At 52.1% G+C, this 24,818-nt stretch overlaps 8 protein-coding genes and 4 non-coding genes; 6 read left to right on the top strand and 6 right to left on the bottom strand.

Moving 5' to 3' along the window:
- The first annotated feature begins 29 nt into the window (after window positions 1-29).
- On the top strand, window positions 30-5,708 carry CNAG_06687 (hypothetical protein). XM_012195388.1 has 9 exons: window positions 30-280; window positions 326-766; window positions 823-3,648; window positions 3,702-3,973; window positions 4,027-4,300; window positions 4,355-4,905; window positions 4,966-5,139; window positions 5,193-5,309; window positions 5,364-5,708. Exons 1-9 carry the CDS (start codon window positions 83-85, stop codon window positions 5,455-5,457), a joined length of 4,947 nt encoding a protein of 1,648 aa, XP_012050778.1. The 5' UTR covers window positions 30-82; the 3' UTR covers window positions 5,458-5,708.
- Window positions 4,220-5,533, bottom strand: CNAG_12652. Its single transcript, XR_001045958.1, has 4 exons — window positions 5,354-5,533; window positions 5,183-5,296; window positions 4,981-5,113; window positions 4,220-4,917 (listed from the first exon to the last, which is right to left on the bottom strand). It is a non-coding gene; the product is annotated as a hypothetical RNA (non-coding RNA).
- A 507-nt stretch (window positions 5,709-6,215) lies between the features above and the next one.
- On the top strand, window positions 6,216-6,312 carry CNAG_10084. The gene has a single exon. It is a non-coding gene; the product is annotated as a tRNA-Met (tRNA).
- A 124-nt stretch (window positions 6,313-6,436) lies between these two features.
- On the bottom strand, window positions 6,437-7,726 carry CNAG_06686 (hypothetical protein). XM_012195387.1 has 4 exons: window positions 7,472-7,726; window positions 7,341-7,422; window positions 7,105-7,268; window positions 6,437-7,037 (listed from the first exon to the last, which is right to left on the bottom strand). The coding sequence occupies exons 1-4, from the start codon at window positions 7,591-7,593 to the stop codon at window positions 6,689-6,691; spliced, it is 717 nt and encodes a 238-aa protein (XP_012050777.1). The 5' UTR covers window positions 7,594-7,726; the 3' UTR covers window positions 6,437-6,688.
- A 111-nt stretch (window positions 7,727-7,837) lies between these two features.
- Window positions 7,838-10,829, top strand: CNAG_06685 (U2-associated protein SR140). XM_012194932.1 has 12 exons: window positions 7,838-7,975; window positions 8,039-8,154; window positions 8,213-8,417; window positions 8,464-8,567; window positions 8,629-8,702; window positions 8,774-8,808; window positions 8,863-8,880; window positions 8,935-9,022; window positions 9,083-9,265; window positions 9,339-9,640; window positions 9,711-10,252; window positions 10,319-10,829. The coding sequence occupies exons 1-12, from the start codon at window positions 7,907-7,909 to the stop codon at window positions 10,764-10,766; spliced, it is 2,184 nt and encodes a 727-aa protein (XP_012050322.1). The 5' UTR covers window positions 7,838-7,906; the 3' UTR covers window positions 10,767-10,829.
- CNAG_06684 (pre-rRNA-processing protein IPI3) lies at window positions 10,792-12,539 on the bottom strand. The gene is made up of 3 exons (XM_012195386.1): window positions 12,224-12,539; window positions 11,766-12,164; window positions 10,792-11,710 (listed from the first exon to the last, which is right to left on the bottom strand). The coding sequence occupies exons 1-3, from the start codon at window positions 12,440-12,442 to the stop codon at window positions 10,871-10,873; spliced, it is 1,458 nt and encodes a 485-aa protein (XP_012050776.1). The 5' UTR covers window positions 12,443-12,539; the 3' UTR covers window positions 10,792-10,870.
- Window positions 12,540-12,591: 52 nt separating this feature from the next.
- CNAG_06683 (hypothetical protein) lies at window positions 12,592-17,887 on the top strand. XM_012195385.1 has 5 exons: window positions 12,592-13,435; window positions 13,490-14,026; window positions 14,116-14,640; window positions 14,725-14,964; window positions 15,038-17,887. Exons 1-5 carry the CDS (start codon window positions 12,595-12,597, stop codon window positions 17,758-17,760), a joined length of 4,866 nt encoding a protein of 1,621 aa, XP_012050775.1. The 5' UTR covers window positions 12,592-12,594; the 3' UTR covers window positions 17,761-17,887.
- Window positions 17,888-18,103: 216 nt separating this feature from the next.
- Window positions 18,104-18,200, bottom strand: CNAG_10083. Its single transcript has one exon. It is a non-coding gene; the product is annotated as a tRNA-Met (tRNA).
- A 462-nt stretch (window positions 18,201-18,662) lies between these two features.
- On the top strand, window positions 18,663-19,724 carry CNAG_12651. Its single transcript, XR_001045957.1, has one exon. It is a non-coding gene; the product is annotated as a hypothetical RNA (non-coding RNA).
- CNAG_07176 (hypothetical protein) lies at window positions 18,805-19,764 on the bottom strand (the record flags this gene model as incomplete). Its single annotated transcript, XM_012195398.1, has 1 exon — window positions 18,805-19,764. Exon 1 carries the CDS (start codon window positions 19,675-19,677, stop codon window positions 18,805-18,807), a length of 873 nt encoding a protein of 290 aa, XP_012050788.1. The 5' UTR covers window positions 19,678-19,764.
- A 26-nt stretch (window positions 19,765-19,790) lies between these two features.
- Window positions 19,791-21,113, bottom strand: CNAG_07177 (NADH dehydrogenase (ubiquinone) Fe-S protein 3). XM_012194931.1 has 4 exons: window positions 20,678-21,113; window positions 20,458-20,627; window positions 20,328-20,391; window positions 19,791-20,264 (listed from the first exon to the last, which is right to left on the bottom strand). The coding sequence occupies exons 1-4, from the start codon at window positions 21,095-21,097 to the stop codon at window positions 20,070-20,072; spliced, it is 849 nt and encodes a 282-aa protein (XP_012050321.1). The 5' UTR covers window positions 21,098-21,113; the 3' UTR covers window positions 19,791-20,069.
- A 58-nt stretch (window positions 21,114-21,171) lies between these two features.
- CNAG_07665 (hypothetical protein) overlaps window positions 21,172-24,818 on the top strand; it is a gene marked incomplete at its 5' end in the record, with an annotated part of 5,131 nt that continues 1,484 nt past the window's right edge. Inside the window, 4 exons of the mRNA XM_012194930.1 lie at window positions 21,172-21,520; window positions 21,567-21,923; window positions 21,992-22,113; window positions 22,182-24,797. Of these exons, the coding sequence (XP_012050320.1) occupies window positions 21,172-21,520; window positions 21,567-21,923; window positions 21,992-22,113; window positions 22,182-24,797 (3,444 nt within the window). The remainder of the gene's footprint in view (window positions 21,521-21,566; window positions 21,924-21,991; window positions 22,114-22,181; window positions 24,798-24,818) is intronic.

Genomic DNA, 24,818 nt, shown 5'->3' with positions numbered 1-24,818 from the left:
GCCAGACGTTTTGTTGTCTCCGTTGTTGACTGTCCTTCGCTATCCTCTTCATCATTCGACCACTTTACAGAGGCAGCCCATTATGGCAGCTGCATACCCTCTAGACACCCCGTCGAGGGTCCTCAAACGAGTGCAACAAATGGAGGACATGGAGCTCCCCTCTCTCCCCAGTTTCCATCATGACGACCTAGATTACGATAGCATGAGTGCCGCAGAGACTTCTAGAGAGTACGGACAGGACACCCATTCGGAGCACCAGTCTGAGCAAGAAGATCAACAGGTGAGGCTTGCAGTAATATTGTTCGACAGGGCTGATATAATGCAGGATATGACAACACCCCATCCCTTGCGACAAGCTGTTGTGCCATCTTCTATAATTACCGCCAAGAGTAATCGTTCTCCGGCTGATTCCTTTTCAACTGCCTCTGGTTCCCCATTCCCCCCTCTCATCGATGGTTACCGCGAAGAAACATCATCTCCTTATGAGCCAACCACTGCCTTGACATCAACACCTCTCTCTCGGCCCTCCCATTCTCAGTCACGTTCGCTTCTCGACAGTACAGCAAGCAACACTATAACAACTACTCAGATGACCAGACACGAGAGGACGAGCAGTGGGGCAGAGTCTATTGCCAGCAGTACAGCTACGAAAAGGGACCCATGGCAGATGCCCGGTGAAATGAGTCGGAGTTTCTCTGGAGATGAAATTCCTCCGTCAGATGGCTTGGGGTCGGAGCGCTCTGTCCCCCTAAACGATACTTCCGAGGTGAGGCATGCCTTGCCCCGCTCCCATGTGTTACTAACAGCAGCGATTTCGCCTAGTATGATCATTCGCAAGAAGTTCCTGAACTTCCGTCTCTCATCGCTCCTGAAGAAACACCTACAACTCGACGTTTATCTAGTAGCAACATTCAATTCGAGCGCCCTCGAAGGCGAGCATTCTCAGCAACTCCGTTCGAGGCCATTGAGGAAGCGCAGACAGAAAGCTCAACACCCTCAACCCCGCAGCATCTCGAAGCACCCGCTCAAATTGACGAAACACAACCTGTTCAACAAGAGCGCATTCCCAGTCTGTCCCGTAGTGAGGTTACAGGCACAGACCATAGCGTCACTAGTACTCCGGAAGGACCAATTCGCAATGTGTCCATGATGACTCCCAGGGCTGATGCGCCTGGCGAATATGAGCTCACTGAAGAGCACTATTACAACCCAGAGTCTCAAAGCGAGGGAGAGAACCCGACCCTTGATTATAATCAGGAGTACGAGTATACCCCTCAGCAGGAGAGTGCATTCAATCCCTCTGATGACTATGACACGCCTTCAAAACCGTTTTCACCGGCCAAGCACGCATTTACCCCCTCTGATGACGTCTCAACCCCTGGCACAATCAGAGCTATGCCCGCAGTAAGCAGCTTGAGTTCTACCACCTCCGCTCCGATGGTTTTACAAGATGTCACGGATACCCGGCAAAACACCCCGTTCACCCCTTCCCCTAACGGTACTCCCAAGGTTTCGGACTTTGAGACTCCTCGCGCGCCGCTTGATGATGCTGAGCGTCGCAAAAGCCACGTACTTGCAGTTCTCAACTCTGCTGCTCCTCCCTCTCGTACACTACGCCGGTCTGTCCGGGGAACTCCCCATCCGCTTCGTCGGGTCTCCACTGCTCCTGCCTCAGATTCAATCGCCGAGGAGAACAGCGGTATACAAGGACATGAGTCCACTCCAACCACCAACGGCATGCTGAGTCGACTCACTGATGCTTCAGGAAATGAATCATTCGTTTCAGTGGCTTCATCCGCTGACCTAACCACGGATGGTCGAGCATCGCGCTACCAGCGTCTTTCTCGGGGTAACATCTCATTCCCTCTCCTTCCCGTAAACCCTTCCACGTCTTCTGGCTCCCTCAAAGGCTTCACTGATCGTGGTGGGCCCAACGTCAAGATACATAAACACCTTAATGAGATGAACAAGCAGCTGCTAGAGACAAATGCTGAGCTCGCGCGTGAGGCAGAAGCTTGGAGAGACGAGGTTGAGCGTTTGCAGGATATTCTTCATCAAGCAGGCGTTGATGCAAATGAATATGCCAGTCAGAGTGGGGCTCGGTCAAACCGATCCGGTAGCCAAAGCCATTCTCATCAGCTACCTACCCCTCCTCGTCATTCGCCTTCTAGAACTCTCGGCTCAAGAGACCATTCCGAAATTATCTCTCAGCTCTCTATGCGCAATGGACGAAGCGGTTCACCTTCCAAAAATGCTCAAGACTTGCTTGACGGCTTGAGTCCCGAAGAACGAGCAGCCGTAGTCCAAGAAATGGCAGAAAGGCTTGAAAGCTTGGAAGAAGAAATGAACACCAAAGAAGAGGCCATCGCCGAACTACAAGAAAAGCTAGAGTATGCCCACCAGTCTCAATCTCCCGATGTCCAATCTTTGCACGAGCAAATCGAGGAACTCGCTCGTCAGCTTGAAGAGACTGAGCAAGCCCGTGTCGATCTCCAATCCGAATTCTCAAAGAAGACGGAGGAGCATGCCGCCAAGTTTACAGAGATTTGCACTGGTTTCGAATCCCAAGTCAAGACTTTGGAAAAGGATCTTGCTTCTGCTCGAGAAGAAGCAGACCGTTTGCGCGCGGAGCGGACACGCCTTGAAGGCTTGACTGAAAAGGAAGGGTTTAGTGAGCGGGAGGAAGAATTGAGGAAACAAGTTCGAGAAATGCAAGTCGAGCTGGAGGCCGTTAAGGGACAAGCCAAGGAGATGCATGACGAAGCAGAGGAGTTGAGGGGCCGGATACAATCGTTGATCAAGGAGAAAGAGGAGACGGTCAAGGAGTTTGAAGATGCGGAACGACGCGTTAAAGAATATCAGAAGCTCCATCAAGACTCTGAGCACCGTGCTGAACGAGCCGAGAACGATCTTGAAACCCTGGGTGCTGAGCTCAAAGAAGCGAGCAGCGCACAATTAGCTGTTGAGGAAAAGCTCGCTCAGTACGAAAAAGAACTTGAACAGCTTGACCAGCTTCACGAAGAAAAGGAAAAGCAGCTCGACCAACAACAAAACGAGATTCAGGAACTCAACCGCCTTGTCCAACAGTTAGAGGCGGCGCAAGAAAAGGTCGCAGGAAGTGAATGGGTCAAGGAAGAGCTCGAAAGGGTGCAGAAAGAGTTGGAGGATGTGCAAAAGTTGCTAGAAGACAAGGAAATCCAGATTGGCGATCTCCGAGGAAAGTTGGAGGTGGCAGAGGCAAGCAAGAACGTCGGATCTTCTCGACGACGTTCATCTTCTGGAACTCCTGCGGCATCTGATCGAGGGGAAGATGGTGATGCCGCTCAAAACTCCTTCGTCATCGCCCTCGAAGACCGACTGGATGAAGCCTACCGAGAAATTGGCCGCCTGAAGCGAGAGATTGACACCACTCCTCACCGCAAGTCTGCGATCGAAGTCCGGGATGCAAGGATCAGGGCATTGGAGAGAGAAAAAGTTGCATTGAGTGACAGGCTGGCACAACAGAGAAGCCCCAGCGTCACATCAATGTCAGGTTCAGGAAGGAGTGCCATGATTGATGCAGGATCTCCCTTCAAAAGGCCAACACCGTTTGTGCACAAGACCATCGCGTCTCTAAGAGCTCCGAAGACCCCCGGCTCCTTACACGAGGTGAGTACACTGAGTACCTTATGCGAGCAATGCTGATGCCCTTACGCTTATAGCCGTCATGGCTTCAAACTACGATCCAGTCAGCTAATGAGCCCCTCTTCCAGGCCCAAATAGAGTATCTTCAGCATGAGCTGAAAGAGGCGAATGAGCAGTTGGACCAAAACTTTAACAGACTTGAAACCGCTGGCCTTGGGGCTGTACAGTTAGCAGAGAAATTGGCCGCTGCAGAAGAGAGGATTAGCGAGTTGGAAGACGAGGTCAGGACTTTGGGCCAAAGGAATAAGGCCTCTTTGGCGCTTGTCGGCGCTCAGAGGGAAGAGCAAGAGTAGGTCCCTTTCTAAATCTTGAATTTAAACACTCGGACTAACAATTATGTAGGCAAGAGGCTGAGAGTAGGCTAAAGAAAGCTCTTAATGAGGTGCACCGCCAGATGGACCAACTCAAATCTGACATCGATGCCGAACGTGCACGTCTCCAAAGGGATAACGGTCGCTTGCAAGACCTTGTCTCCGAGATGAGGTTAAAGAGCAATGCAGAAGTTGAAAGCTTCAAGACAGAAATGGAAAGGATGGCTGAAGGATCGGAGAGGGAGGTTGAACAAGCACGTGAAGAGGTTAAGAGGGTGGAAAAGGAAAGAGATGAGTTGAAGCACGTATGTATCTTCCCTTACTAACATTAAAGATTGACGGCTGATAATTACATTCAGGAAATTCAAATCCTCAAGTCACGAGTGACTCAGCTTGAACGAGAGCTGAGTGACGAACGACGAGCCTATGATTCACTTTCAAGACGCAATGCTCAAATTGCTTGCGATGGCGCTACAGCTGCTCAACTACGAGCCGAGTTATCCCAAACGTCTGAAGCCATTCGCTTGCTCGAATCATCGCTTCGTGACGCAGAATCGATATCCCACCACCTTCGCGAGACACTTGCTAGACGTGATCAGGAAGTAAGAGAATCTGAGGCTCAGGTGAACAAATACCGCCGCGAACGTGAAATAATCGCTCAAGAATTGAGGGAGTTTGAAAACGACTTGCAAAAGCATAAGATTGAGAGCGAAGACTTCGGTCAGCAATTACAAGCGCTGAAAAGGGAACAGACCAGCAAATCTTCCAGACATGCTGCTGAACTTCAAGCTTTGGAAAGAGAAATGGAAGAGGTGAAGGAGCGAGAGAGGAGGTTAAGACACGAAGTTCAGGACGTGAAGACAAGGTATGAAAAAGCTGAAAAGTGGAGGGAATTGCACGAGTGTGACGCGTAAGTCGTCATCTAATATGGTCTGGTCAGCTTGAAGAACAAGCTGATTAGTCGTCCCAGCGGATTATCGGATACCTTGGCCGAACAAAAGTCGCGGTTCAAAGCCCAATCACGAGAACTTGCTACCCAAATCAGGTATCTGAAAGCCAAATATACCCGCGAGGCGACCTTCCGAAATGCGCTGGCACTGCAGAAGAGATATTTACTGCTGTTAGTCGGTGGAAAAAGTCTAAAGTAAGTAGCTTTGCATAGTTACACCGTTGCAAAGCATACTCACCACTTTGCAGCGAACAAGCGACTATCAAGGCTATTGCCAAGATGGGCTTCCCTATCCCCGAACCGCCAAGACCCGCGAGGACGTTCAAGGCAGTAGCGCTTGCTGTTTTGAGTACTATTCGAGCTAGGTAAGCATATCAGTAGCCTCGCTAATATGTGACAAGATCCTTACCTATGAATAGGAACGATGCCGCCCGGTGGCGCACAGAAGTAGATTTGAAAATCTCTGCGGCCGCTGCACGGAACGAAAGGCGGAGAGTTTCAGGTAGGGCATAAAGGAGGGTTGAAAAAGAGAAATAATAGCGGCGTACAGGGTTTAGTAACCGACGGAATACTTTGTTGTCATTAGAACAGACCTCTTGAGCTGTGAAGACTGTATACTATTGATAATGTGCATATAACTGGGGATGGAATACGACGTGTTTCTAAGGTTACCTATTCTTTTATTATTAGAAGCATCAAGTAATAACATTTGTCGTCATTTGTCCTTCCAAAGGTATATTACTTATGCGAATGTTTCCAGCAGGCTGAGCGACAGTGATAGTAGAAGGCATCATAATGCTGGCACTATTAATTTATGATGTTCGTCGTCTTCTCCATCCGCTTCTAGATCACTCCGACGGCTTCAACGCACTTAAGTAATAGGGCACCACCACTTCCTCCTCCTGCTGCTGACTGGGCTTCGTGGCTGGTCTAGCAACTTGTTCCTCGTCGATTGTTGTAATCAAAATTGCTTGCACTGGGGGCGAAGCTTGTGCATTGCACACAAGCGCAGCTGGTTAGGTGAAGGCGAAGTTAAGAAGACCTGTTACCTGTGTCGCCTTGCTCGGTACTCCAGGTTGACCTGATTTACTTCTACTTCCATTTCGCAATCGACAAATCGTACAGTATCATCACTATAAATTCTTGAGGGCCAAATAGAAGAAGAAGTGGTTTTTGATTGATTGCATTTTTCATAGTCCTTGAATGAAGGATAGAATGGCCTTTTACTACACCTACGATGATATATACGCCAAAACCCTAACTTTTATTAAGCCCTCATGGTGTAGTGGTAACACGAAGGTCTCATACGACGTTAGCTTCGCGGTTAACGGCAATCCTCAGCTCTGAGTTCGATTCTCAGTGAGGGCATTTGTTTTTTTTTTGCTTTTGCGGATTTCTCTTGCCATCATAAAAAATGGCAATGTTTTGTCACCTTAGCACCGTAACCCAGCATCTATTAAGCATGATGCAATAGCAGTTCCGCGTTAATAGTGTATGCATTGCCTTTAAGAGCCAAACTTGCCCTTGAAGGTCGATAAAGATAAATGTCTGTGCTTCAACTAGTGGGTACAAAGATGTTACCCGGAAATTTGGATACTAAATTATTACATTCCGAGGAGGCAAATTTTATTGTTTAAAGCAGGTACTAGTTGGATTGGATAATTGGCGGTATAGATCTGATAGAGCTATATGCTCTGCCCTGCACAGTGCATTACAACAGTAAATTGACTATGTATCGAATCGTCTATGCCTTGTCTTCTTCCAGCTTCTGTCTCTTTTCATCCTCGGCGTCTGTAACGTCGCTTGGCGCCTCCCTCTTGGTCCCGGTTTTATTGTTCACTTCCGGTTCTGAGGGCTTGGAAGAGGATGAGTCTGGTCTTTCAGCAGCTTCAGACGCCGTAGAGGGTTTGTCCACAGAGGATGCGGCAGGAGCCTTTGGCTTCTTCTTGACCACCACACCCTTCATTAATGATTTCATGTCCTTTTTCTTGACATCTTTAGAGGGAATCTTCTTTGGAGGGGCAGGTTTAGCTACTGCTGACACAATGGGTGGCGAATCATCTGCTTGAGACGTATTTCTCGCCGCTAGCCGTCTGTGAATCCTGCTGTCAGTTTTGTGCCATCACTGACCGGACAGTCAGTATAGATGCAGGGACGTACTCTCTGTATGCCCTCATCTCCTCGGCTTCACGTTCCTCCAGCTTTTTCTGTTCCGCTCTCTTTTCAGCTTCCTTCTCCGCAAGGAACCGTTGTTCATCAGCGTTAAGTCCTCGCCATTGATTCGATAATTTCATCTTCGAATCCCATTCCTCCTTTTTCAATTCCTATTATAAGATAACAAGAGGCGTAAGCTTGGGACGTGGATCGTATGAGTGGGCGCGCAAGAGAGGCCACACCTTTTGTGCTTGTAACCGTTCATAGAGAGTACGGGCATCGTAGTCAGTTTCCGGCTCCTCGGGAGGCGGCTCCTGGCCAATTCTAAAATCAGGTTAGCAGGCAAAATCTACTGGTATGCGCATCAAATTACCTAGCGTATGCCTCGGCCCATTCCTTCTTTCTGTTCTCTCTCGCCTCATCAATAGACGATTGAGATTCGAAGCGTGACGAGATTGCGCCTGTGGCAGGCGTCATGATGGAGTTGGGGTCCATTTTTATTTCCTATCTTTGAATATATTATGTCGTTCCGCGATTATTATCAAGGTGATCCTGGATAGAAGTTGTGGAAAGAGACGCAATACGAGTTCAGCTGTTTCGAGATTCGAATCACCATGACCACTGCGCTGCGATCATCTACACGAAGCTGGCTGCAACAACGAATATCTCTCGGAATCTACGCTGGCCGAGATTTTTGGTTCCGCGCCCATCCTACTTTGCTTCACAAGCATGAACATGATGCGTATTATTGGATAACAACTTGCCATACCCATAAAGTTTATTACCCGCTCCACCTCTGCACCTCATCATGTCCCGCAGATTAGACCTCTCCAAATTCGCAGGCTCGGACTCGGAAGGCGAAGAAGATGTCCCCAAAGCAAGTCATGGTCTCTTTTTTTGTGTGTGTATAGCCGCCAAGTCTGACCATGATTCGTCACAGCATCAACTGGAATTGACCGCGCTCAAGAGCAAGACCTTTTCTCAAGGTATCACCAAAAAGACAAAACGTGATTTGGAAAAGGAAGCAGAGGAACGTAAGCGGATTGAAGAGGAAAAGTAACGCTGCAAGCCATATCTTGAATCCGCACTGTCCACTGACATGGCCTTATCTCAGAGCGGCAGCACTGGTTATGGCAGAGATTGAGAGGGAGTTTGAGGGATCGGCTGAGGGAAGCTCTTCAGGTCACGCAGGTATGAGGGGTTTTCGAGGAAGACCAATTGGGCCTGGGGGAGGGTTTGTCAGGGCCGGAGGGGCGCCGATGGGAGCGCCAATGTCTTTTGCGCCCCCTAGAGGTCCAGCTGCTATGGGCTACGGCAGAGTAAGTTCAGTGGTTACTGACCAAATCAGTGGCTGACAGATCACAGCCAAAACCTATGCCTGTCAGGGCGCCATCACCGCCTCCTCCACCCAGTGGGCCGAAGCCAAGGGGCAAGAGAGCCATGGATTCATTCTTGGAAGAAATCAAGCAGTATGCATCTTTCAAAAGCAGCCCCTCTCCGCCTCTTTATTGATACTGAAGGGAACTGTAGTAACCAGAACGCCCGTGAACAAAAATTCAGTCAGATTGCAAAGAAGGAGGGATCCTCAGTAACTGCCCTTGCAGGTCTGTACCGACAATCTGCCGTTGATGAAGCTGTGAACCATCTTGAGCTAATCGATTTCATGTGCAACTAGCATGGGAAACTGGCGGAAGTGGTTTTGACCATGAAGTACGTCTTTATTTTTTTAGTTTTATTTTAGATGTTTGGCTAATCCTGGAATAGAGCACCAATTTGTTCATTGTGGGTGTCCAGCATGAAGCCAGCCAAATATAAAATATCTAACCTTTCGAGCAGTCAAATTTGCCTCAAGAGATCACAGAAGAGATTCTCGGTTTGCACTTTGCAAAGCAAGGACCGGTGGCGACTGTCAAAATCATGTGGCGTGAGTTTCTACTCTTTTTATTTATTTATCTGTGTGTCAAGGAATTGACGTTGTTTGTAGCCCGAGGCGACGAAGCATTCAGCCAAGCAAGCACGCGACGGGGTCTCACTGGTTTTGTGTCATATATGGAACGGAAAGATGCTGAACGGGCCGTGAAAGAGCTGGACGGGTCAGAATGGATGGGAAATTCGATTCGAGTAGGGTGGAGCAAGCCTGTCGCAAAGCCCCTCAAAGCTCTTTTTGGTTAGTCTTTTTCTTTTTTCTTTTTTTTATCCCCAACACACAGAGAAAAAGAAGAGACTAAACCTACAATTAGATATCACAAGTGACAATCACAAGCGAAGAAGATCAAGATCACGATCAAGGGATCGCAGCCCTCCTAGAAAGAAATCGCATCGTTCCCGTTCATACTCATATTCCTCCTCCTCCTCCTATTCTCGTTCCCCTTCCCCTAGACGGACATCCAAAGAAAAATGGCTGGATAGTATCCCTGAAGAACATAGGAGGTTTATCAAGACCGTTGCAAACCGCGTAAAGGAACATGGTAAAGGATTTGAAGGTGTTTTGATGGAAAAGGAAAGGGAAAACCCAAAGTTTGCCTTTTTGTATGACGACAAGGTAGGCCATCTATGACACTTTTCTTTTTTCTTTCTTTTTTTAAAGAACTGTACTGACTAGGGGGGTGAAGCTTCCCGACTACCACCTTTACCAATCCACACTTTCATCACACCACCGCATCCCCTCTCCACCACCCGAGACATTCAACGACGACGGTTACGCCTCTTTATACTCTTCCGACTTGGCCGAGGATTCCGAAAAGGAGCGAACGTCCAAGGGTAAACTTGGCCGACTTGCGAGAAGGCGGTTTGAGGCCATGTTACGTGTGATGACTGGGAAAAGGGCGGAGATTGCGCGGGGGATGGAGTTTGCGCTCAAACGAGCTGAAGCTGCGGATGAGATTGCGGATATCATCTGTCAGTCTGTCCAGGTGGATTCGACGCCCGTACCGCGAAAGATTGCGCGCCTTCACCTCATCTCTGATATCCTGCACAACTCTGCGTCGCCTTTACCAAACGTTTGGCGGTACCGCCACGCGTTTGAGCATCGGTTACCGCCTGTGCTGGCGCATTTGAATACGGTGGAGAAGAGTTTGATGGCGTATTCGGGTAAGATTAGTGCGGATGTGTTTAGAGGGCAGGTGGGGAATGTGCTGGATATCTGGGAAAGATGGCAAGTGGTTTTTTATCGTTATGAACTTATCGCTTTTTTGCTGACTCTTTTTTTGCCTTGCAATAGGATTGTATTCAACACCGATACGGCCGAACTCTTCCGTGCCGTGTTGGTAGGCGACAAGCCTCTCTCTGCACTTGTCAAGACCCCACAGGGCGTATGGGTTGACAAGGCCAAGTTGGAGGCGGCGGAGGAAGCGCAGAGAAAGATGGAGGAAACGCAAAAAGTGGAAGAGGAGGAAGACAAGTTTGAGAGGAGTGGGTTTAAGAGTAGTTTTAAGAGGATCAATCCACAGGCTGCTCCTGTTGCTGTTGCTGTTGCTGCTTCTGCCTCTGCTCCTGTTGCTGCGGGAGAATCAGTACCGTTAGCTGTCAGATCTTTGTTTGAGGATGAAGATTTGGACGGGGAGGCGATGGAAGATTTGGATGGAGAGCAGATGGAAGATTTGGATGGAGAGCAGATGGAAGATTTGGATGGAGAGCAGATGGAAGATTTGGATGGAGAGGCCATGTGAAAAGAAAAAAATAATTGAAAATCAATACCCTATGAATGTCCAAATGCATAAACGTTACAAAATACTCTTTTTTATCCAAAAAATAAAATAAAATATTTATCTATCTATGATGTTCCCAACTTCACATCCATCACCTTGTCCCACAGCTTTTCATTAATCTTCTCCGCCCTATCAAACGCCGCTTTCAACCTCTTATTCTCTGCCAACAACCGTTCCATCTGTTCGCCCGTCGTCCCTGCATTTCCCACCACCGCCTGCTGTCTGCCGCCTAGCTTGGTGAGCGGTGCGCGGGGGGGGAGTCGAAGATCAGAGAGGAGAGAGGCCGGATACGATGTAGATGTAGATGGACGAAGGAGGACGGTGAGTTCGTGGGATTCTTGCGGGGAGCGATGTTTGAGCCGGTCGAGCGGTTTGATCTCCATGATGGGTATTTCTTCGCTCTTTGCGCCTACGCTGCCCACGAGGTCGGCCGGACGTAAGAGTGTGCTGAGATGCGTGACGGGTCCGGCGTGTGGGGAGAGGGTACGTAGATGCTGATGAGAAGGGAGTGAGTGGATTTGGATGGTGCCTGCAGAGGTGCCGACGAGGAGATGTGTGGAGGAGAGGGAGAGGGCGAGAGAGGTGATGGACTCTTTGGCGTCTTTGAGAGAGATGACAGCGCCTTGGGTCTTGATCGGTGCAGACGCTGAAGCATGTTCGGCTCCACCGCCGACGGCTTCCCATTCATCCTGCGGCGATTCAAGGGCGGAGGGGTGTTGGTGATGGTGTTGGTGATCGCCAAGGACGGTTCGTTTCCGGAATAAGGGGATGTGGTAGACGTCGCCTTGGGTGGTGCCGACGTAGAAGAATCGTTCAGAGGGGTCGACGGCGAGGGTGGTAGGGGTGCATGTGGGGGGAAGGACGAATGTGCAGAGAAGATCGAATGGAGGGTGGAGAGACCACATCTGTGCGTGGCGTGCTCAGTGAATGGTGCATAAAAAAAAAAAAGAGAAGACATACTTTGACGGTTCCATCATCTGAAGCAGTCCATAGTCTACCGCCTTGACTACCCGCAACGCGTCCAAGTCCGATACATCGCACTGCAAGGTTATGATCCTTGAGGGTCCCATAGGGTTTTCCCGCTTTCGTAGGATCCTCTGGATCGATCAGTTGGGATACGAGGTAGATGTGCGTTGAAGAATCCAAGGATGTGGAAATCAAGAGTCGAGAGTCCGGGGTGAATGTCAAAGAGGTCAGAGCGCGATAGTGGCCGGTATGGGAAGATACCAAGAGACCAGAAGATAGTTCCCAGAGGTAGATGTGGCCGTTGTGGGAACCGGCTGCTGCCCAGTAGCCGTTGGGAGAGACGGTGAAGCAGGTCATCTTTTCAGGAAGATGCAGCTTGAGATGCATTTGGTCCTATTTTCGTGTGTGTGTGTGTTAGCATACGCGCTTCCCAGGTAGAGGGTACAGCAGACCTTTTGCCATGCCCAGACGTGGAGGAGAGCCTTGTCCTCCTGGACTGCAAAGACTGCGCCGCCCTGGTCGTTGTAGGTGGGGACATGTGCGAGCGAGTAGGGTGCAGTGGTGCATGGCTTGAATGCGTGGACGGAGGAGGAGGTGAGGAGGTCGTGGAGATGTATGGCCGCTGTGGAGGCGGAGGACGGGGCTGAGAGGACGAGTTCCTGTGGGGCCATGGTGGGTGTGTGAGATGTGAAGGGGAAGTGAAACTTCAGACATCAACTTTTGCGGCGGGAAAGTGGAGGCTGGATCGGGACACCACGTCGCTGTCTAGTCATGTCTGAAATCATCGCGCTCCTTGCTCTTTCGTCACTCTCCCCCCCCCCCGATGCTTCCTCCGCCCCCCCCGCCCCCTCCGCAGCGCATCCGGCCGCCGGGGCCGTACAGCCGGTTCCCCCCTGGGGAGATCCACGCGTGGCTCGACGGGCTGCAGCAGAAGATTGCACGTGGCATACGCCCACCGTCGCCCCCCTCCCCCTCCCCCTCCCCCCCCGAGCCATCCGGGGGCTACCCCGACCACGCCCAGTACAGCGCGTACCCGTACGACAGAGAGGAGCACGACGAGCTGTACGACGACCACGGCGGCTTCGACCCGCGCTACGGCGTCGTCCCAGAGGAGGACAACCAGGCCTATGTCGGCTCAGACGGCGATGCCTATGCTGCAGCGTATGCCGACCGCGGCGACGAGTCCGACGGCATCGAATACATTGGCGAGTCCGACTCCCCCCAGCCCCCGCCCCGCCTCCCACTCCAAACCGGCCTGCTCACCGACGCGCCCACACCCTACGCCGACCCCGGCGCGCCCCTCACAGCTGCTTCCCCCGCCGTCCCCCCCCTCGGCGGCGGCCACGCCCTCACCGTGGACCAGGATGCGATGCAGATTGACCCCAATTTGCTGCAGGAAGGGTACCAGATTGATGCAGGCTTCCTGCAGGATTTGGTGCATCATGTATCGCAGGGTATGGCGTCTCCACCGCAGGAGGAAGGGGATCAAGATGCAGAGTATTATGAGGATGAGGAGGAAGAGGAAGAGGCTGATGGTGTGTATGACGAGGATGTCGTGACGAGCGGGGATGAAAGAGAACAGGCGCCAGACGTTCAAGAATACAGCGAAGAATACAGTGAAGAGGAGGAAGAGGGAAAAGACGAATTGGTAGATGAGCCATCTGGTATGTTGCCAAAAAAAGCCCTCTCATATCCAAAAGATACTAACAAGGAAATAGATGAAGAGGAATCACCGATCAAAGTACAGACACCCACTGTTCGGGAGGTGATTGAAATCGGCTCGTCATCCGAGGAAGAAGTGTCAGACGAGGAGTCTGACACTGGACCACGGAAGGAGGAGGAGGAGGAGGAGGAGAAGGAGGAGGAGGAGGAAGAGCAGATTCGACAGCCGTCTTGGTTTGTTAATAATGAGGCAGAGGAAGATGATGAGATGGAAGAGGAAGATGACGAGATGGACGAGGAAGAAGAAGAAGAAGAGGAAGAGGAAGAACAACAACAAATACCATTAGATCTTTTTGATCAAGGTACTGAACAAGAAAAAGTATCTCTGCAAGAAGAAAATGTCCAAGTCGAACTATCCGCGCCAATCGTAGGCATCCCCGTCGAAACCTCTGAAACCACCACGCGAATCACCGAGATCATAGAGATTGAAGAGATTGAAGAGATGGAAGATGGAGATGAAGATGAAGATGAGCTGATAGATGATGATGATGGGAAAATGGATATCGAACGGAATGAACAAGTTGAATTCCCTTGTACGTGACTTTTTTTTTTTTTCTCTTTTTGAACCCATATGATCCTTTTTCACTACATTCACAAAGATCCGGTTGACGCGTGGGAATAGCTACTACCCCCACACCTGACGCAGCTGAACAACAACAACAGCAGCAGCAGCAAAGCCCGCAAGCAGGAGACACGGATCTTACAGTCACAGAGATTATAGACGTGCCCACAGGCGAAGCACCAGAAGATGCAGGGCAAGCCGAGGACGATGGGGTGGTAACCATCGCGACGGGTTCCCAAACGGTTGATGCGGATATCGATTTTGTGCCAAGTGTCCCTGAAGGGGTGGGAGAGGGAGAGAGAGACGTTGGGCGGGCACGTTTATCCACTCTCGAAGCAATCCAGGAAACCTCGTGGCTCTCGGAATTTGTTGCGGAGGAGGAGGAAGAAGATGCGGTGGTGGTCGAGGAGGATGATGCGGAGGATGATGCGGAGGAAGATGGACAGACTGCAGATGTTAATGTTCACATACCTGTAGAGGGTGCTGGTGAAGAACAACGAGATTCTAATGTCGAGCCTTTCGCTTTAGATTTGGCTTTGACAAGGGAGGAGGAAGAGCCGATCGAGATAACTATTCAAATCAGACGTAGGTCGTTCATAAGCCCCGGTACCTATTTATCCCTTTTTTTAACGCTAATGAATTTTTATTTTATCTTTGGAAAACAAAAAGACGAGCAGCGAGAGGTGTTGGAAAGTATGGAGACTGGTCCTGGTGCAAGAAATGAAGGACAGGAAGAGGGAATGGATGTTGATGAGCATGCGCGGGTTGGGATCGAACCAGAGATTCAAGCGCCGCATCCGGAGAGTCCATTTGCTGTTGCCACGAATGGGACGACAGTTGGGGAGCAGCAAGAACTTGTCAAAGGCGATGAAGGATTGCCGGTAGATGATGCTTTTACAGAGGCGACACGTGAGTGTTTTTTTCACAGGGCGGGTTATACATAAAACAAGTTGTATGCGATTTGCTGATTTATCGTGATTAGAAAAGCAAAGTGAAGAACCAGCCATCCAGGATGAAACTGTCCCAGATGGTGGTGGTGGTGGTGACCCATCTCCCCGCGCCGTATCCGCATCTTCCGAAACTCTGCCGGAAACTGCAGACAACGCAGATGCAGATACGAACCTGCCGGACCCTGCTGCCCCCCCACCACCCACCTCTCAAATCGCTCCGCTCTCCCCTCACTCCCTCCGGCCCCACCCGCCAGCTACCGCATCCGTCATCGTGCAACTACCACCAGACGAATCCCCCCGAGTCGATGACATCGACATCGACATCCCCTCCACCCCGCCAAGCATCACCAACGACGAACAGCACCAACAAACTCCCATCGAGTTCCCGGACCCAAAGGGTGCACCCCCAGACACCAACACGCAAGCACCTATTGATCCTCATGATCTCAAACCCAGAGCGCCTTCCTCACCTTCCCTCATTGTCGAACCCCCTGCTGATCCTCGTCCAGTTGGCGATGGCGGTGACATCTCCGCCGCAGTCTCACGCGCGGCTACACCCGTGCAGTTCCCGGACCCGCGCCTTCCCCCTGTTGACTCGTACTTGGAAGCTCCCATTACGCCGCATCATCTTGAACCGAGGTCCCGAGCGCCGACTGAGAGTCTGATGGTCGAGGATGGACAAGAGGAGGACGCTAGCGGTAGCGTGGCCGCCGGCGTCGCTGCTGCTGCTGCTGCTGGTGATACGGTGGATGAAGCGGAAAAGACAGAGGAGGAGGTGCAGAACGCAAAAGGAACAGCCGGTCCAATGACGTTTGACGAGGATATACCGATCCCGATGGCCCCCCAGGATGACTATGATGTTGAGCTCGTGGAAGCGCTGGAGCGCGGGAGAGAGGAGCAGAGAGAAAAGGCGCGCGAGGAGGTTGAGGTGGAGATGGTCGAAAGCGAACCGGTTGAGCTTTCAAAGAGCCCAGAATCTGTCGAAAAGGAACAAGAACCTTTGCCTCTTGACGCAATGATGGATGTCGGCAGGCAGACCGAAGATCGAGGTGAACTTGCCGAAGAGAAAATCGGAATTGAGGAGCCACCAACAGAAGATGTAGAAGTTAAAGCAGCAACCCAGCAGGACGAAGAAGATGTCGAGGACAAGTCTGAATCCAAGGACAAGGGCAAAGGTAGAGCTTTCAGCCCTACCCCTATCGACGAAGAACAAGTCCTCAACGATGATCGACACTCCGGACCCGTCCCCGTCCTTGTCGATGATTCTCCCGAACGTCCTCCTCTTATCATGACCACCTCGGCCATCGAGCGATTGCGACACCACCACAACCTTGCTTCTGGAGCTGCTGCTGCTGCTTCTCAGGCGAGCCAAACGCAGAGCGAGACACATACTCATAGACGTACGCGGTCTCGTGGGCGTGCCGAAGGCTCCCCACCTCCACCCCCAGTTACCAGGTCAAACTGTTACTACGAAAAGCTCAAAGTGGCCGACTACGGACTGGAAGCCGTCATCCTTGCTCCCCACTGTTCGCTCGCCAACGTGGAGCAAATTGAAGAAGATGAAGCCATCGTGCAAGGTGTGCCGACAGATGAAGAGGAACAGGAGGCGAGAAAGTGTCAAATGTCCCACGACAATGAAGTCCTCCACCCAGTATTGTGTACCAAGATCAGACGAATCGTGGGCCTGCAAATCTTTGACGAAGGATGCTGCTATTTGCTCTATGCCAATAAGGGTGCTAGATTGCCAGAGGCAGAAGAGGGATCGTCTAAAAAGACAGAAACGCCTACAAGCACCATCAGCAGGGGCCACAGGAAGAGGAAATCTACCAGTGCACAGCTTGGTGAGCAAAGTACAACCGCTAGCCCACACAAGCCCCGTGCATCGCCTATCGGCACCCGTTCCGCACTCAGGCGTTCTGGCGTCTCACTCGAACCTCCCGAGTCCCTCACCCCACGCAAGAAGAGCAAAGAACCTTCATTAGAGCCTGCTGGATCATACACTACCGAAGTGGGCGATGATTATTCTACCGCGGGGTCTCCAGGGCCCTCATCCAGGCGACTACTACAGACTCCAAGGAGGTCTACCCGCTTGAGCTCTGTAAGAAGAGAAGAGGCGTTGGAGGGAACAGCAGAACATGAAATGGAGCTGGAAGCGGTCCAGGAGGGCGGGGCTGAGGTTGAGACGGGACAGAGAGGAGAGCGGGAAAAGACGGTTGAGGAACAGCCCCAAGTCCATCAGACCCCCAGGCGATCGGCGAGGTTCTTGCCTGCCGAAGAAATTGATAACCACCCATCCTACCACCCCTCTGGATCAACCACAGTGTCCCAGTCCGAGTCGGACCAACAGTCACTAGCCAAGCCAGCTTTACGCAAAACGCCATCCTCCACCCGTGAACAAAATAACGCTTCTTATCGGCCCGATGAAGGAGATGAGGAAGGGAGTACCCAGGACGAGGATACAGATTCAGAGCAGGAAGAAGAAGAAGAAACAGCCAAAGAAGACGAGGAGTCTACTTCCGAGGCGAGTTCAAAGACTGCCAGTAAAAAGCGCAAGACTCGAGATGAGTCTGAAGATGAGGAAGATCAAGAAGATGAAGGTGAGGAAGGGACTATCGGGTCGAGGGTAGTGAAGCGACGTGCGTTGGAGGATGAGGAGACTGGGACGCCAGTGTCGGAGAATGAAGCGGGTGAAGAGGCTCCTGATGGGGATACACGACGAAGACGAGGATGGGGAAAATGGTTCAGGTGGTGGTAGGATAAGACTAGGGTAGTGTATATATATTTTTTTTCGATAGCGTGGCTTTCAGCAACCATTACAGATCCTGTGTAAAAAAAAAACTCGAGTAAAATAAGGAAATAATGTAACGAGTTCTTAACTGTGACTGTCTGTCAACGTGCGATCAAACAGGCAAGGCCGGTACGAAAATAGGTTCTTATCACGTTCTCCAAGTAGTCTTTTTCCAAACCTCAATGTTCTTGGACACCTGTTATAATTATAAGCATAACTACAATCAGCGTCCCGATATTTTGCATTCGGTACATAGCTTTTTTAAAAAAAATAGGATTAGATGTGGAAAACTCAAAAACAAAAATACAAATGCCCTCACTGAGAATCGAACTCAGAGCTGAGGATTGCCGTTAACCGCGAAGCTAACGTCGTATGAGACCTTCGTGTTACCACTACACCATGAGGGCTTGTTGTGTTTTGCCTTTTTTGCATTACACTCTGACCATGTAAAATGTGAATTATGTGCAAGGTGAGAGATATACAGGGATATGAATAGCGTGGCCTACCAAGGATGAAATTCTACTGAAACTTATGACTAAGCTCATGAGGGAGATGGGCCCGATGCTTTAACCATGGAGACGTTTGCGGCAGACTCAAACCTTTTGATATTAGCAGCTACTACTAATACTATTATATAATATGAATCGTTCTTCATTCCTGCGTAGTAATACGTACGTACGATGAATGAACTTGACTTGACCGTCGTTGCTGAGAGAAGTGATGAAGCGATGGAGAGCATGTACTTTGGTAACATCTTCAAGGTATTTTTACTTGGGTCAAATCCAGTCCGACTGGACTACCACCGACGAGTTAGGTGTGACGATGTCTACATCATCCTTCGTGCCATCATCACTCGGCGGTAGTTAGTCGCAAAACTCGTTTCATCAAGGATGTGTGATCATTGGCGATACCTCTTCAAGTAGTCTTGCTATCGCACGACCCCGGACAATACAGTCCAGAAAACGGAAAGAGATGAAAATGGCATGTAACAGATTAACCAACAACAGACTATTACAAAAAACCCATCACCACCCTCACTCCAACCAACCCCATCCCAACACTGACCACCCAGCCCATCTTCGTCCTCCCCGAACTTGGATCCACCTTTCGCTTCGCTGCACTCCAATTCACCCATCCCTGTCCGCTGCTGCCACCGGCTGTGGTCATGCGCGTGATCGCGGCAACTCTGGATCCATCTGCAGGGGTTTTGGTGGTCGCTACCCCAGCGACGGCTGCGTTGTTCACGTGTGTCCATGCATTTCCCCTGTTCGAAACATCGGTCGACCATCCATCATTTCCCGCCGAGCTCGATGCCGGTCTATCGCTCTCATTCAAAGCTACACTTTTACTCGCAGCTTCACACGCTTCACATCCTCCATCACTACCACTCCCTCCTCCATACACGGTCATTGCGCCTTGATAGGTATAACCCCCATAACTCCCCTCACTCTCCACCCAATAACTCATCCAACTTACCGTAAACTGCACCACACTCTCCACCGGGGCAGAGTACACCACGGGCGTCGGTGAATACTCGATGATGTACACTGTCCCTTTACTCGTTTTGGTAGATGTGATAGTTTCGGTAGAGTAGATGGTAGAGGTAAGGGTGGTGGAGGAGGTGGTGATGGTGGTGATGTAGCAGGGGACAGAGGTGGTGGAGAGGATGGTGGAGGTGACGACATCGGCTGTGAGGGTGGATTCGTCGCCGGGACCGCCGCAGCCGCCCGAGGTACAGCGTTCTTCCAGCTGGATCAGGGTAGGTGCTGGTGTGGGTGTGGGTGTGGGTGTTGGGGAGGGGAAAGAGGTGAAAGTGATGGAAGGAGTAGCGGGCGATGTGGCTAGAGTAAGTGGGAAGAGCAGAAGGAGGATTAGTAGGTGCATAGTTAGTGTCGAGATTTTAAAGGTGTCGTTAGTGATGGTATTAGTGGTTGTGGTTCAAGGCATGAGGAGGAAAGGGAGAAGGAAACGGATTGAGAATGAGATAAGATAATGAGATGGGAAATCTTATTTCAATCCAGCTTGCGGCTTGGCCGACCACTGAAACCAATACACCAAAGGATCATTGTCGCCGCCCACAAACACTCCGCCTCGACTACCACACCGTCATGCCACAAAGGACGTCTTTTTTCTCTTTCAGTTTCATCTTTATGTCCCATCTTGGCCAGAAAACCCTCCAGCAGTCATCTCTTCATCGCCCACCCTCCACAACACAGTGCAGACGAGAGGAAAAAACCCATGCATCCGTGGCGCACCCTAATCCCGCTCCTCTAAATCTACTTCTTCTCCTCCTTCTTGGGCTCTGGGGGCGGAGGAATGTTGTACTCCTGGGGCTTGGCCGCGGGGTCACCACCACCGACCTGCTCCCATGGCGAGGCGGCATCGTTAAAGTTTCTAAACGCCTGGGTGAGTTGAAGGGGTTCGTAGACGACCCGCTTCTTTTCGTCATCGTATCGGACCTCGGTGTAACCCTGTGGAGTGGGAGTGTTAGCGGAGTGTTGGAATAAAATAAAATAAAAAAAAATTGCACGTACGGTAAGAGGGAAGTCTTTCCGCAGAGGGTGGCCCTCAAATCCATAGTCGGTCAAGATACGTCGCCTGGCACGGGTAAGCTTTTTTTGCCCATGCAGAACAAGAAAAAAAAGAAGAAGAAAAAACACGCACAGGTCGGGGTGGCCCTCGAAGAAGACACCATACATATCCCAGACCTCACGTTCGAACCAGTTGGCGCCGTTGAACAGACCAACGACAGAGGGGACAGGGGTGACCTCGTCGGCGTAGGTCTTGACTCGGATCCGCGACTGGTGGGCGTGGGAGAGGAGGTGATAGACGACCTAGAGCCGAGTCAGCATACATGTTTCCCGGCGGACACGACGACACTCGCCTCAAACCTGTTGGGCTTGGTGGGGAAGTCGACGGCGGTGATGTCGACGATCTGCCTGTACTGGCACTGGGTGTGGTCGCGCAAGAAGGTGAAGACGGGGAGGACGGCCTGGGGGGGGATGTAGATGGTGAGCTCGTCCTTGTAGACGGAGAACTGCTGGACGTATTTGGGGAGGGAGGTGAGGATGTACTGGCCGTACTGGTGGAGGGGCGTCTGGACGGAGGCGAGTTTCTCTGCGGGGTTTACGCCTGCGGGCTCCTTGAACGGCGCCACCGACGGCTCCTGCCAGCGGCGGGCGGAGGCGGAGAGGGCCCGTGCGGCGGGGGCGCGTGCGGTGCGGGCTGCGCGGAGGGCGAGGAGGGGCGTTCTGCTGGCCATCGTGGTGCGTGGGGGGAGCAGACGAGAGCGGCGACGAATCATAGAGGGCGCAATGGCCCTCCCTGCGGCGGGTGCCACCCCCGGCGTTTCGGGATTAGCCCCGGGAGCGGTGGTGTATGTGGGTGTATGTAGGGGGCAATGCTCATGCTGTATACAGCCAGCCACGTTGCATAATGCCAGACGAGGAGAATGGCACACCACCCGCACACGAGACGGCGGCGGACAGCGGGCGGGCGGGCGAGAGGGACAGCGACGCCGGGCAGCAGCAGCAGCAGCAGCACGAGCAGCACGAGCAGCAGCAACAGCAGCAACAGCAGCCGCCGCCGCAAGACACTCTGGAGAAGCCACCTCCGCCTGCACCAGCGCCAAAGAAGAAGCTCTTCACGTCCCTCAATGTAAACCAAAAGTTCTTATCAAAGACCACCACCCCTGCACCCACACCAGGCCCACAGAAACAGCAAAATGGTAAGCCAGTCTGCTTAAAACACTTTTTGCTCATTATCATCTGCAGGACGCCAAGCTTCCCCTGTACCCGTTCCCTCTACATCAAGACAGCTGTCCACCAAACTGCACACGATGCCTATATCAAAACCATCGGTATCACCCAATCCGCCGCCGTCATCTACACATTCATCTCCATGGGCCAAACCCGCAGTGCCCACTCCGTCATCCGCGTCCAGCACCCTCCACCAGCCCGCACCCACACGGCCGGGAATAAGCGCCAGCATACCGGCAAGCACAGCCGCGCCTCTGGCGGGAACGAGCTTGGGTACTGGTACTGCCGGGAGAAATGTATGGAGAATGGGCGGATTAGGATCGAGATCGGGCATGACGACCGAGTTCCCGACGGCCAAGGAAGCTGCCGACGGTATGTCCCGCATCTCCCCCGCGGGCGCGCGCGCGACAACGACACAGCTAAAACCATTTTTGATACAGGACAAAAAGCAGCAGCTCAAGCAGCCGCTCTCGCTGCTCAAGTCCAAGCAGCGCATAACCAAGCCATCATCCAAGAACTCGATACGTTCACCCGCCTCGAGCCCCATTCGCACCGCTGGGACGTCAGTCCAATCTCCTCTTTATATACCCGTCTCTTTCCACGTTTCCGTGCTAATGTAGAGATTTACAGGAGGAAGATGAAGAAGATGACATGATTGATTTCCCCGACGTCCCTCACACTTCCCCTCCCCCGCAACCACCTCAACTTCCATCCACAGACGAACAACCCGTTTCCAAATCAGACCGTTTTGCCGAAGATTTCGACCGTTCATGGCCGCGGCGTACCGGAGACGATGGTAGATCCAAGGACGAAAGGGTATTGTTCAATGCCTCTTCCAACCGCCTGGAGAGTCGACCAGAGCAAACGAGATTAGATCCAGGAAGGAGTGGCGATAGGGAAAGAGCGTGGGGACCCAAGTTGCTCGGAAGAGAGACAGGCGATACGGGGCGTGCTGCACCACCAGAGCCAGCAGCATCGGCATCAGGTTTGGGAGGGAGGAGTTTACCACCCCACCTTTCTGCCACTGCCGATCCTTCTTCTGCTGGCGAAGGCCCGAGCGCAGGGACAACAGGCACAGGCACGGCCTCTGGATCTTGGCGATCTTCTGCGCCCTCCCGTCCAGCGTGGGGGGGGAGTAGTCGGCCGACACCGTCTTCAGGCGTCGCAGGAGGAGGAGGAGTGGGGATGGGTGAACAGAGGCAGCCATGGGAGAGTAGGAACGATGCGCGTGAACGCGAACGTGCAGCAGGCTCGGGGACAAGTGTACAACCAGGACGAAGATCGTTCAATGCCGGTCTACCACCTCACTCTGTATACGCGCATCCCCACCCCCATGCCCCATCTACATCCACATCCACAACCGCCCCTCTTCCTCCCGCTTCCACAACCTCGACCGATCCTGATCCACAATCGCTCGAGATGCATACTGCCGCAGAGAAAGCACGTTTGAGGAGGTTGGAAGAGGAAAAGGAACGTGAAGCCGCGAAAGAACGGGCGAGGATGAAGGCCAAGGCATTGGAAGAAAAGCTAAAGGCGCAATCTGAATCGCAAAGTGCCAAGCCTGAACCATCCTCTTCGACTTCTGCCGCCCCTGCTGCCACCGCCGCGCAACCGCCACCAAGAGAAAAGCAAGTGAAATGGGCAGAACCCGCCCCGCAACTAACCATCGCCCAACGTCCTCCTCGCGATGCTCCTCCTCTTATACCATTCCCCACCGCCTCGCCCGAAGCGGAGAAACCTTCCAAGGCGGAGAGCGAACCGTCTTGGAGGGCCCGTGCGCAACCACCTCCATCATCTCAAGAAACGCAACGGTCGTCGGTTCCGGTCCCAGTTCCGGCGGAAGGAAAGGAAGAGGAGAAGAAGGTTACGTCACCGATTTACGACTCTGCCGGTCTGGTAGCAACTTCTTCATCACCGGAAACCGCCCAGCAGCCAAACCCTTCCTCTTCCACCGCCCACATGCCAGCCACAGCAACGTCGTCATCCACAGCGCAACAGCCCGCACTCTCATCCTCATCGTTTGATGGAATGTTGGCTAGGGTAAAAGCTGCTATGCTTGAGATGCAGCAGACGAGGGAGAAAGAGGTGCGGGAGAAGGAGTTGGAAAAAGAGAGGGAAAAGGAGGAGGCGCTAAAGGAAATACAGGTGGAGGACAAGATGCCGGCAAAGGGAGAGGTGGAGAAGAAACAAACGTTCAAGGCTGGTAGAGCTGAACAAGTGAAAGAGGAAAAGACTAAACCGATAACGACCACCACCAACCTCGCACCGAAACCCACCTCTTCCACCCAGGCCTCAAACCAGACCTCTCAACCACCAATTTCCAAACCCTCTGCCTCTGCGGCCGTTTCTTCTGCCGCCGCCGCCGCACCCGCGGAATACGAACCCCCTCAGTTCTTTGACATCACCTACCCTCAACCTCCACGCTCCCCACCCCCCGCTTGGCGGACATACAACATCCGTCTTCCCAAACCGTCTTCCCTCCCTCGTCCACGTTGCTTTGGCCTCCCTCCCATCAGCTCCTCCCAGCAACAACAATGGGAAAAGGGTGTTGAAGCGCCAAAAGGTTGGGCGAGGACGTTTGAGCCGCCGTTGGAGAGTGAGGAGACTACCGATTATGTGTTGGATAGAGCAACCATGTTGTTGCCGCAATCGAGGGTGGTGACCAAGGTTGGAGAGGTGGTGGTTTCCATCTCGCCTAGAATGTTGGAGCGTGTCAAGGAAAGGACGACAGGTGTGGATGGAGAGGTCAAGGAAGGAAGGGAAACAAGAAGGGCGGAAGAGGCTGGACGGAGTGTAGACGAAGAAGAAGAGGTGAGGACGGGAGTTGAAAAGGCAGAATTGCTGGGATCATCAACAAAACCTGTTCAAGCTCCCGCGCCAGCGCCTCCAACTACCACGACGTCAACAACTCAACAACCACCACCGCCACGACGCAAATCTCCCGTCAAATCTGCCGCCCAAGCGGAAAAGGATCCTTCTACATTCATCCTCCAAGGTGTCGGTCTCGCCATCGCTCCGCCACCTCATATCTCACTCTCCTCCCTCCCTACTAGCTCGATCCATGGTTCTACCCCACGGGACGGCAAAGACGGCAGTTTTTCAGTCTTGAGTGAGGATGGGAAACCCGGTGTGAGGTTTATGGTTTCGAGCGAGCTGGAAGGGGATAGCTTGCTGGAAGAGGTGAATAAGATGAGTTTGGAAAGTGTGGAAGAAGCCAAGGGAGAGAAGACTGATGACAAGAAAGAGGTAAGCCCCCCCCCCCCCCCC

The sequence above is a fragment of the Cryptococcus neoformans genome, chromosome 7, assembly GCF_000149245.1.
Source record: "Cryptococcus neoformans var. grubii H99 chromosome 7, complete sequence".
Classification (NCBI taxonomy): domain Eukaryota; kingdom Fungi; phylum Basidiomycota; class Tremellomycetes; order Tremellales; family Cryptococcaceae; genus Cryptococcus; species Cryptococcus neoformans.
The sequence above is the reverse complement of the archived record's forward strand: the minus strand, read 5'-3'. Positions and strand labels throughout refer to the sequence as shown.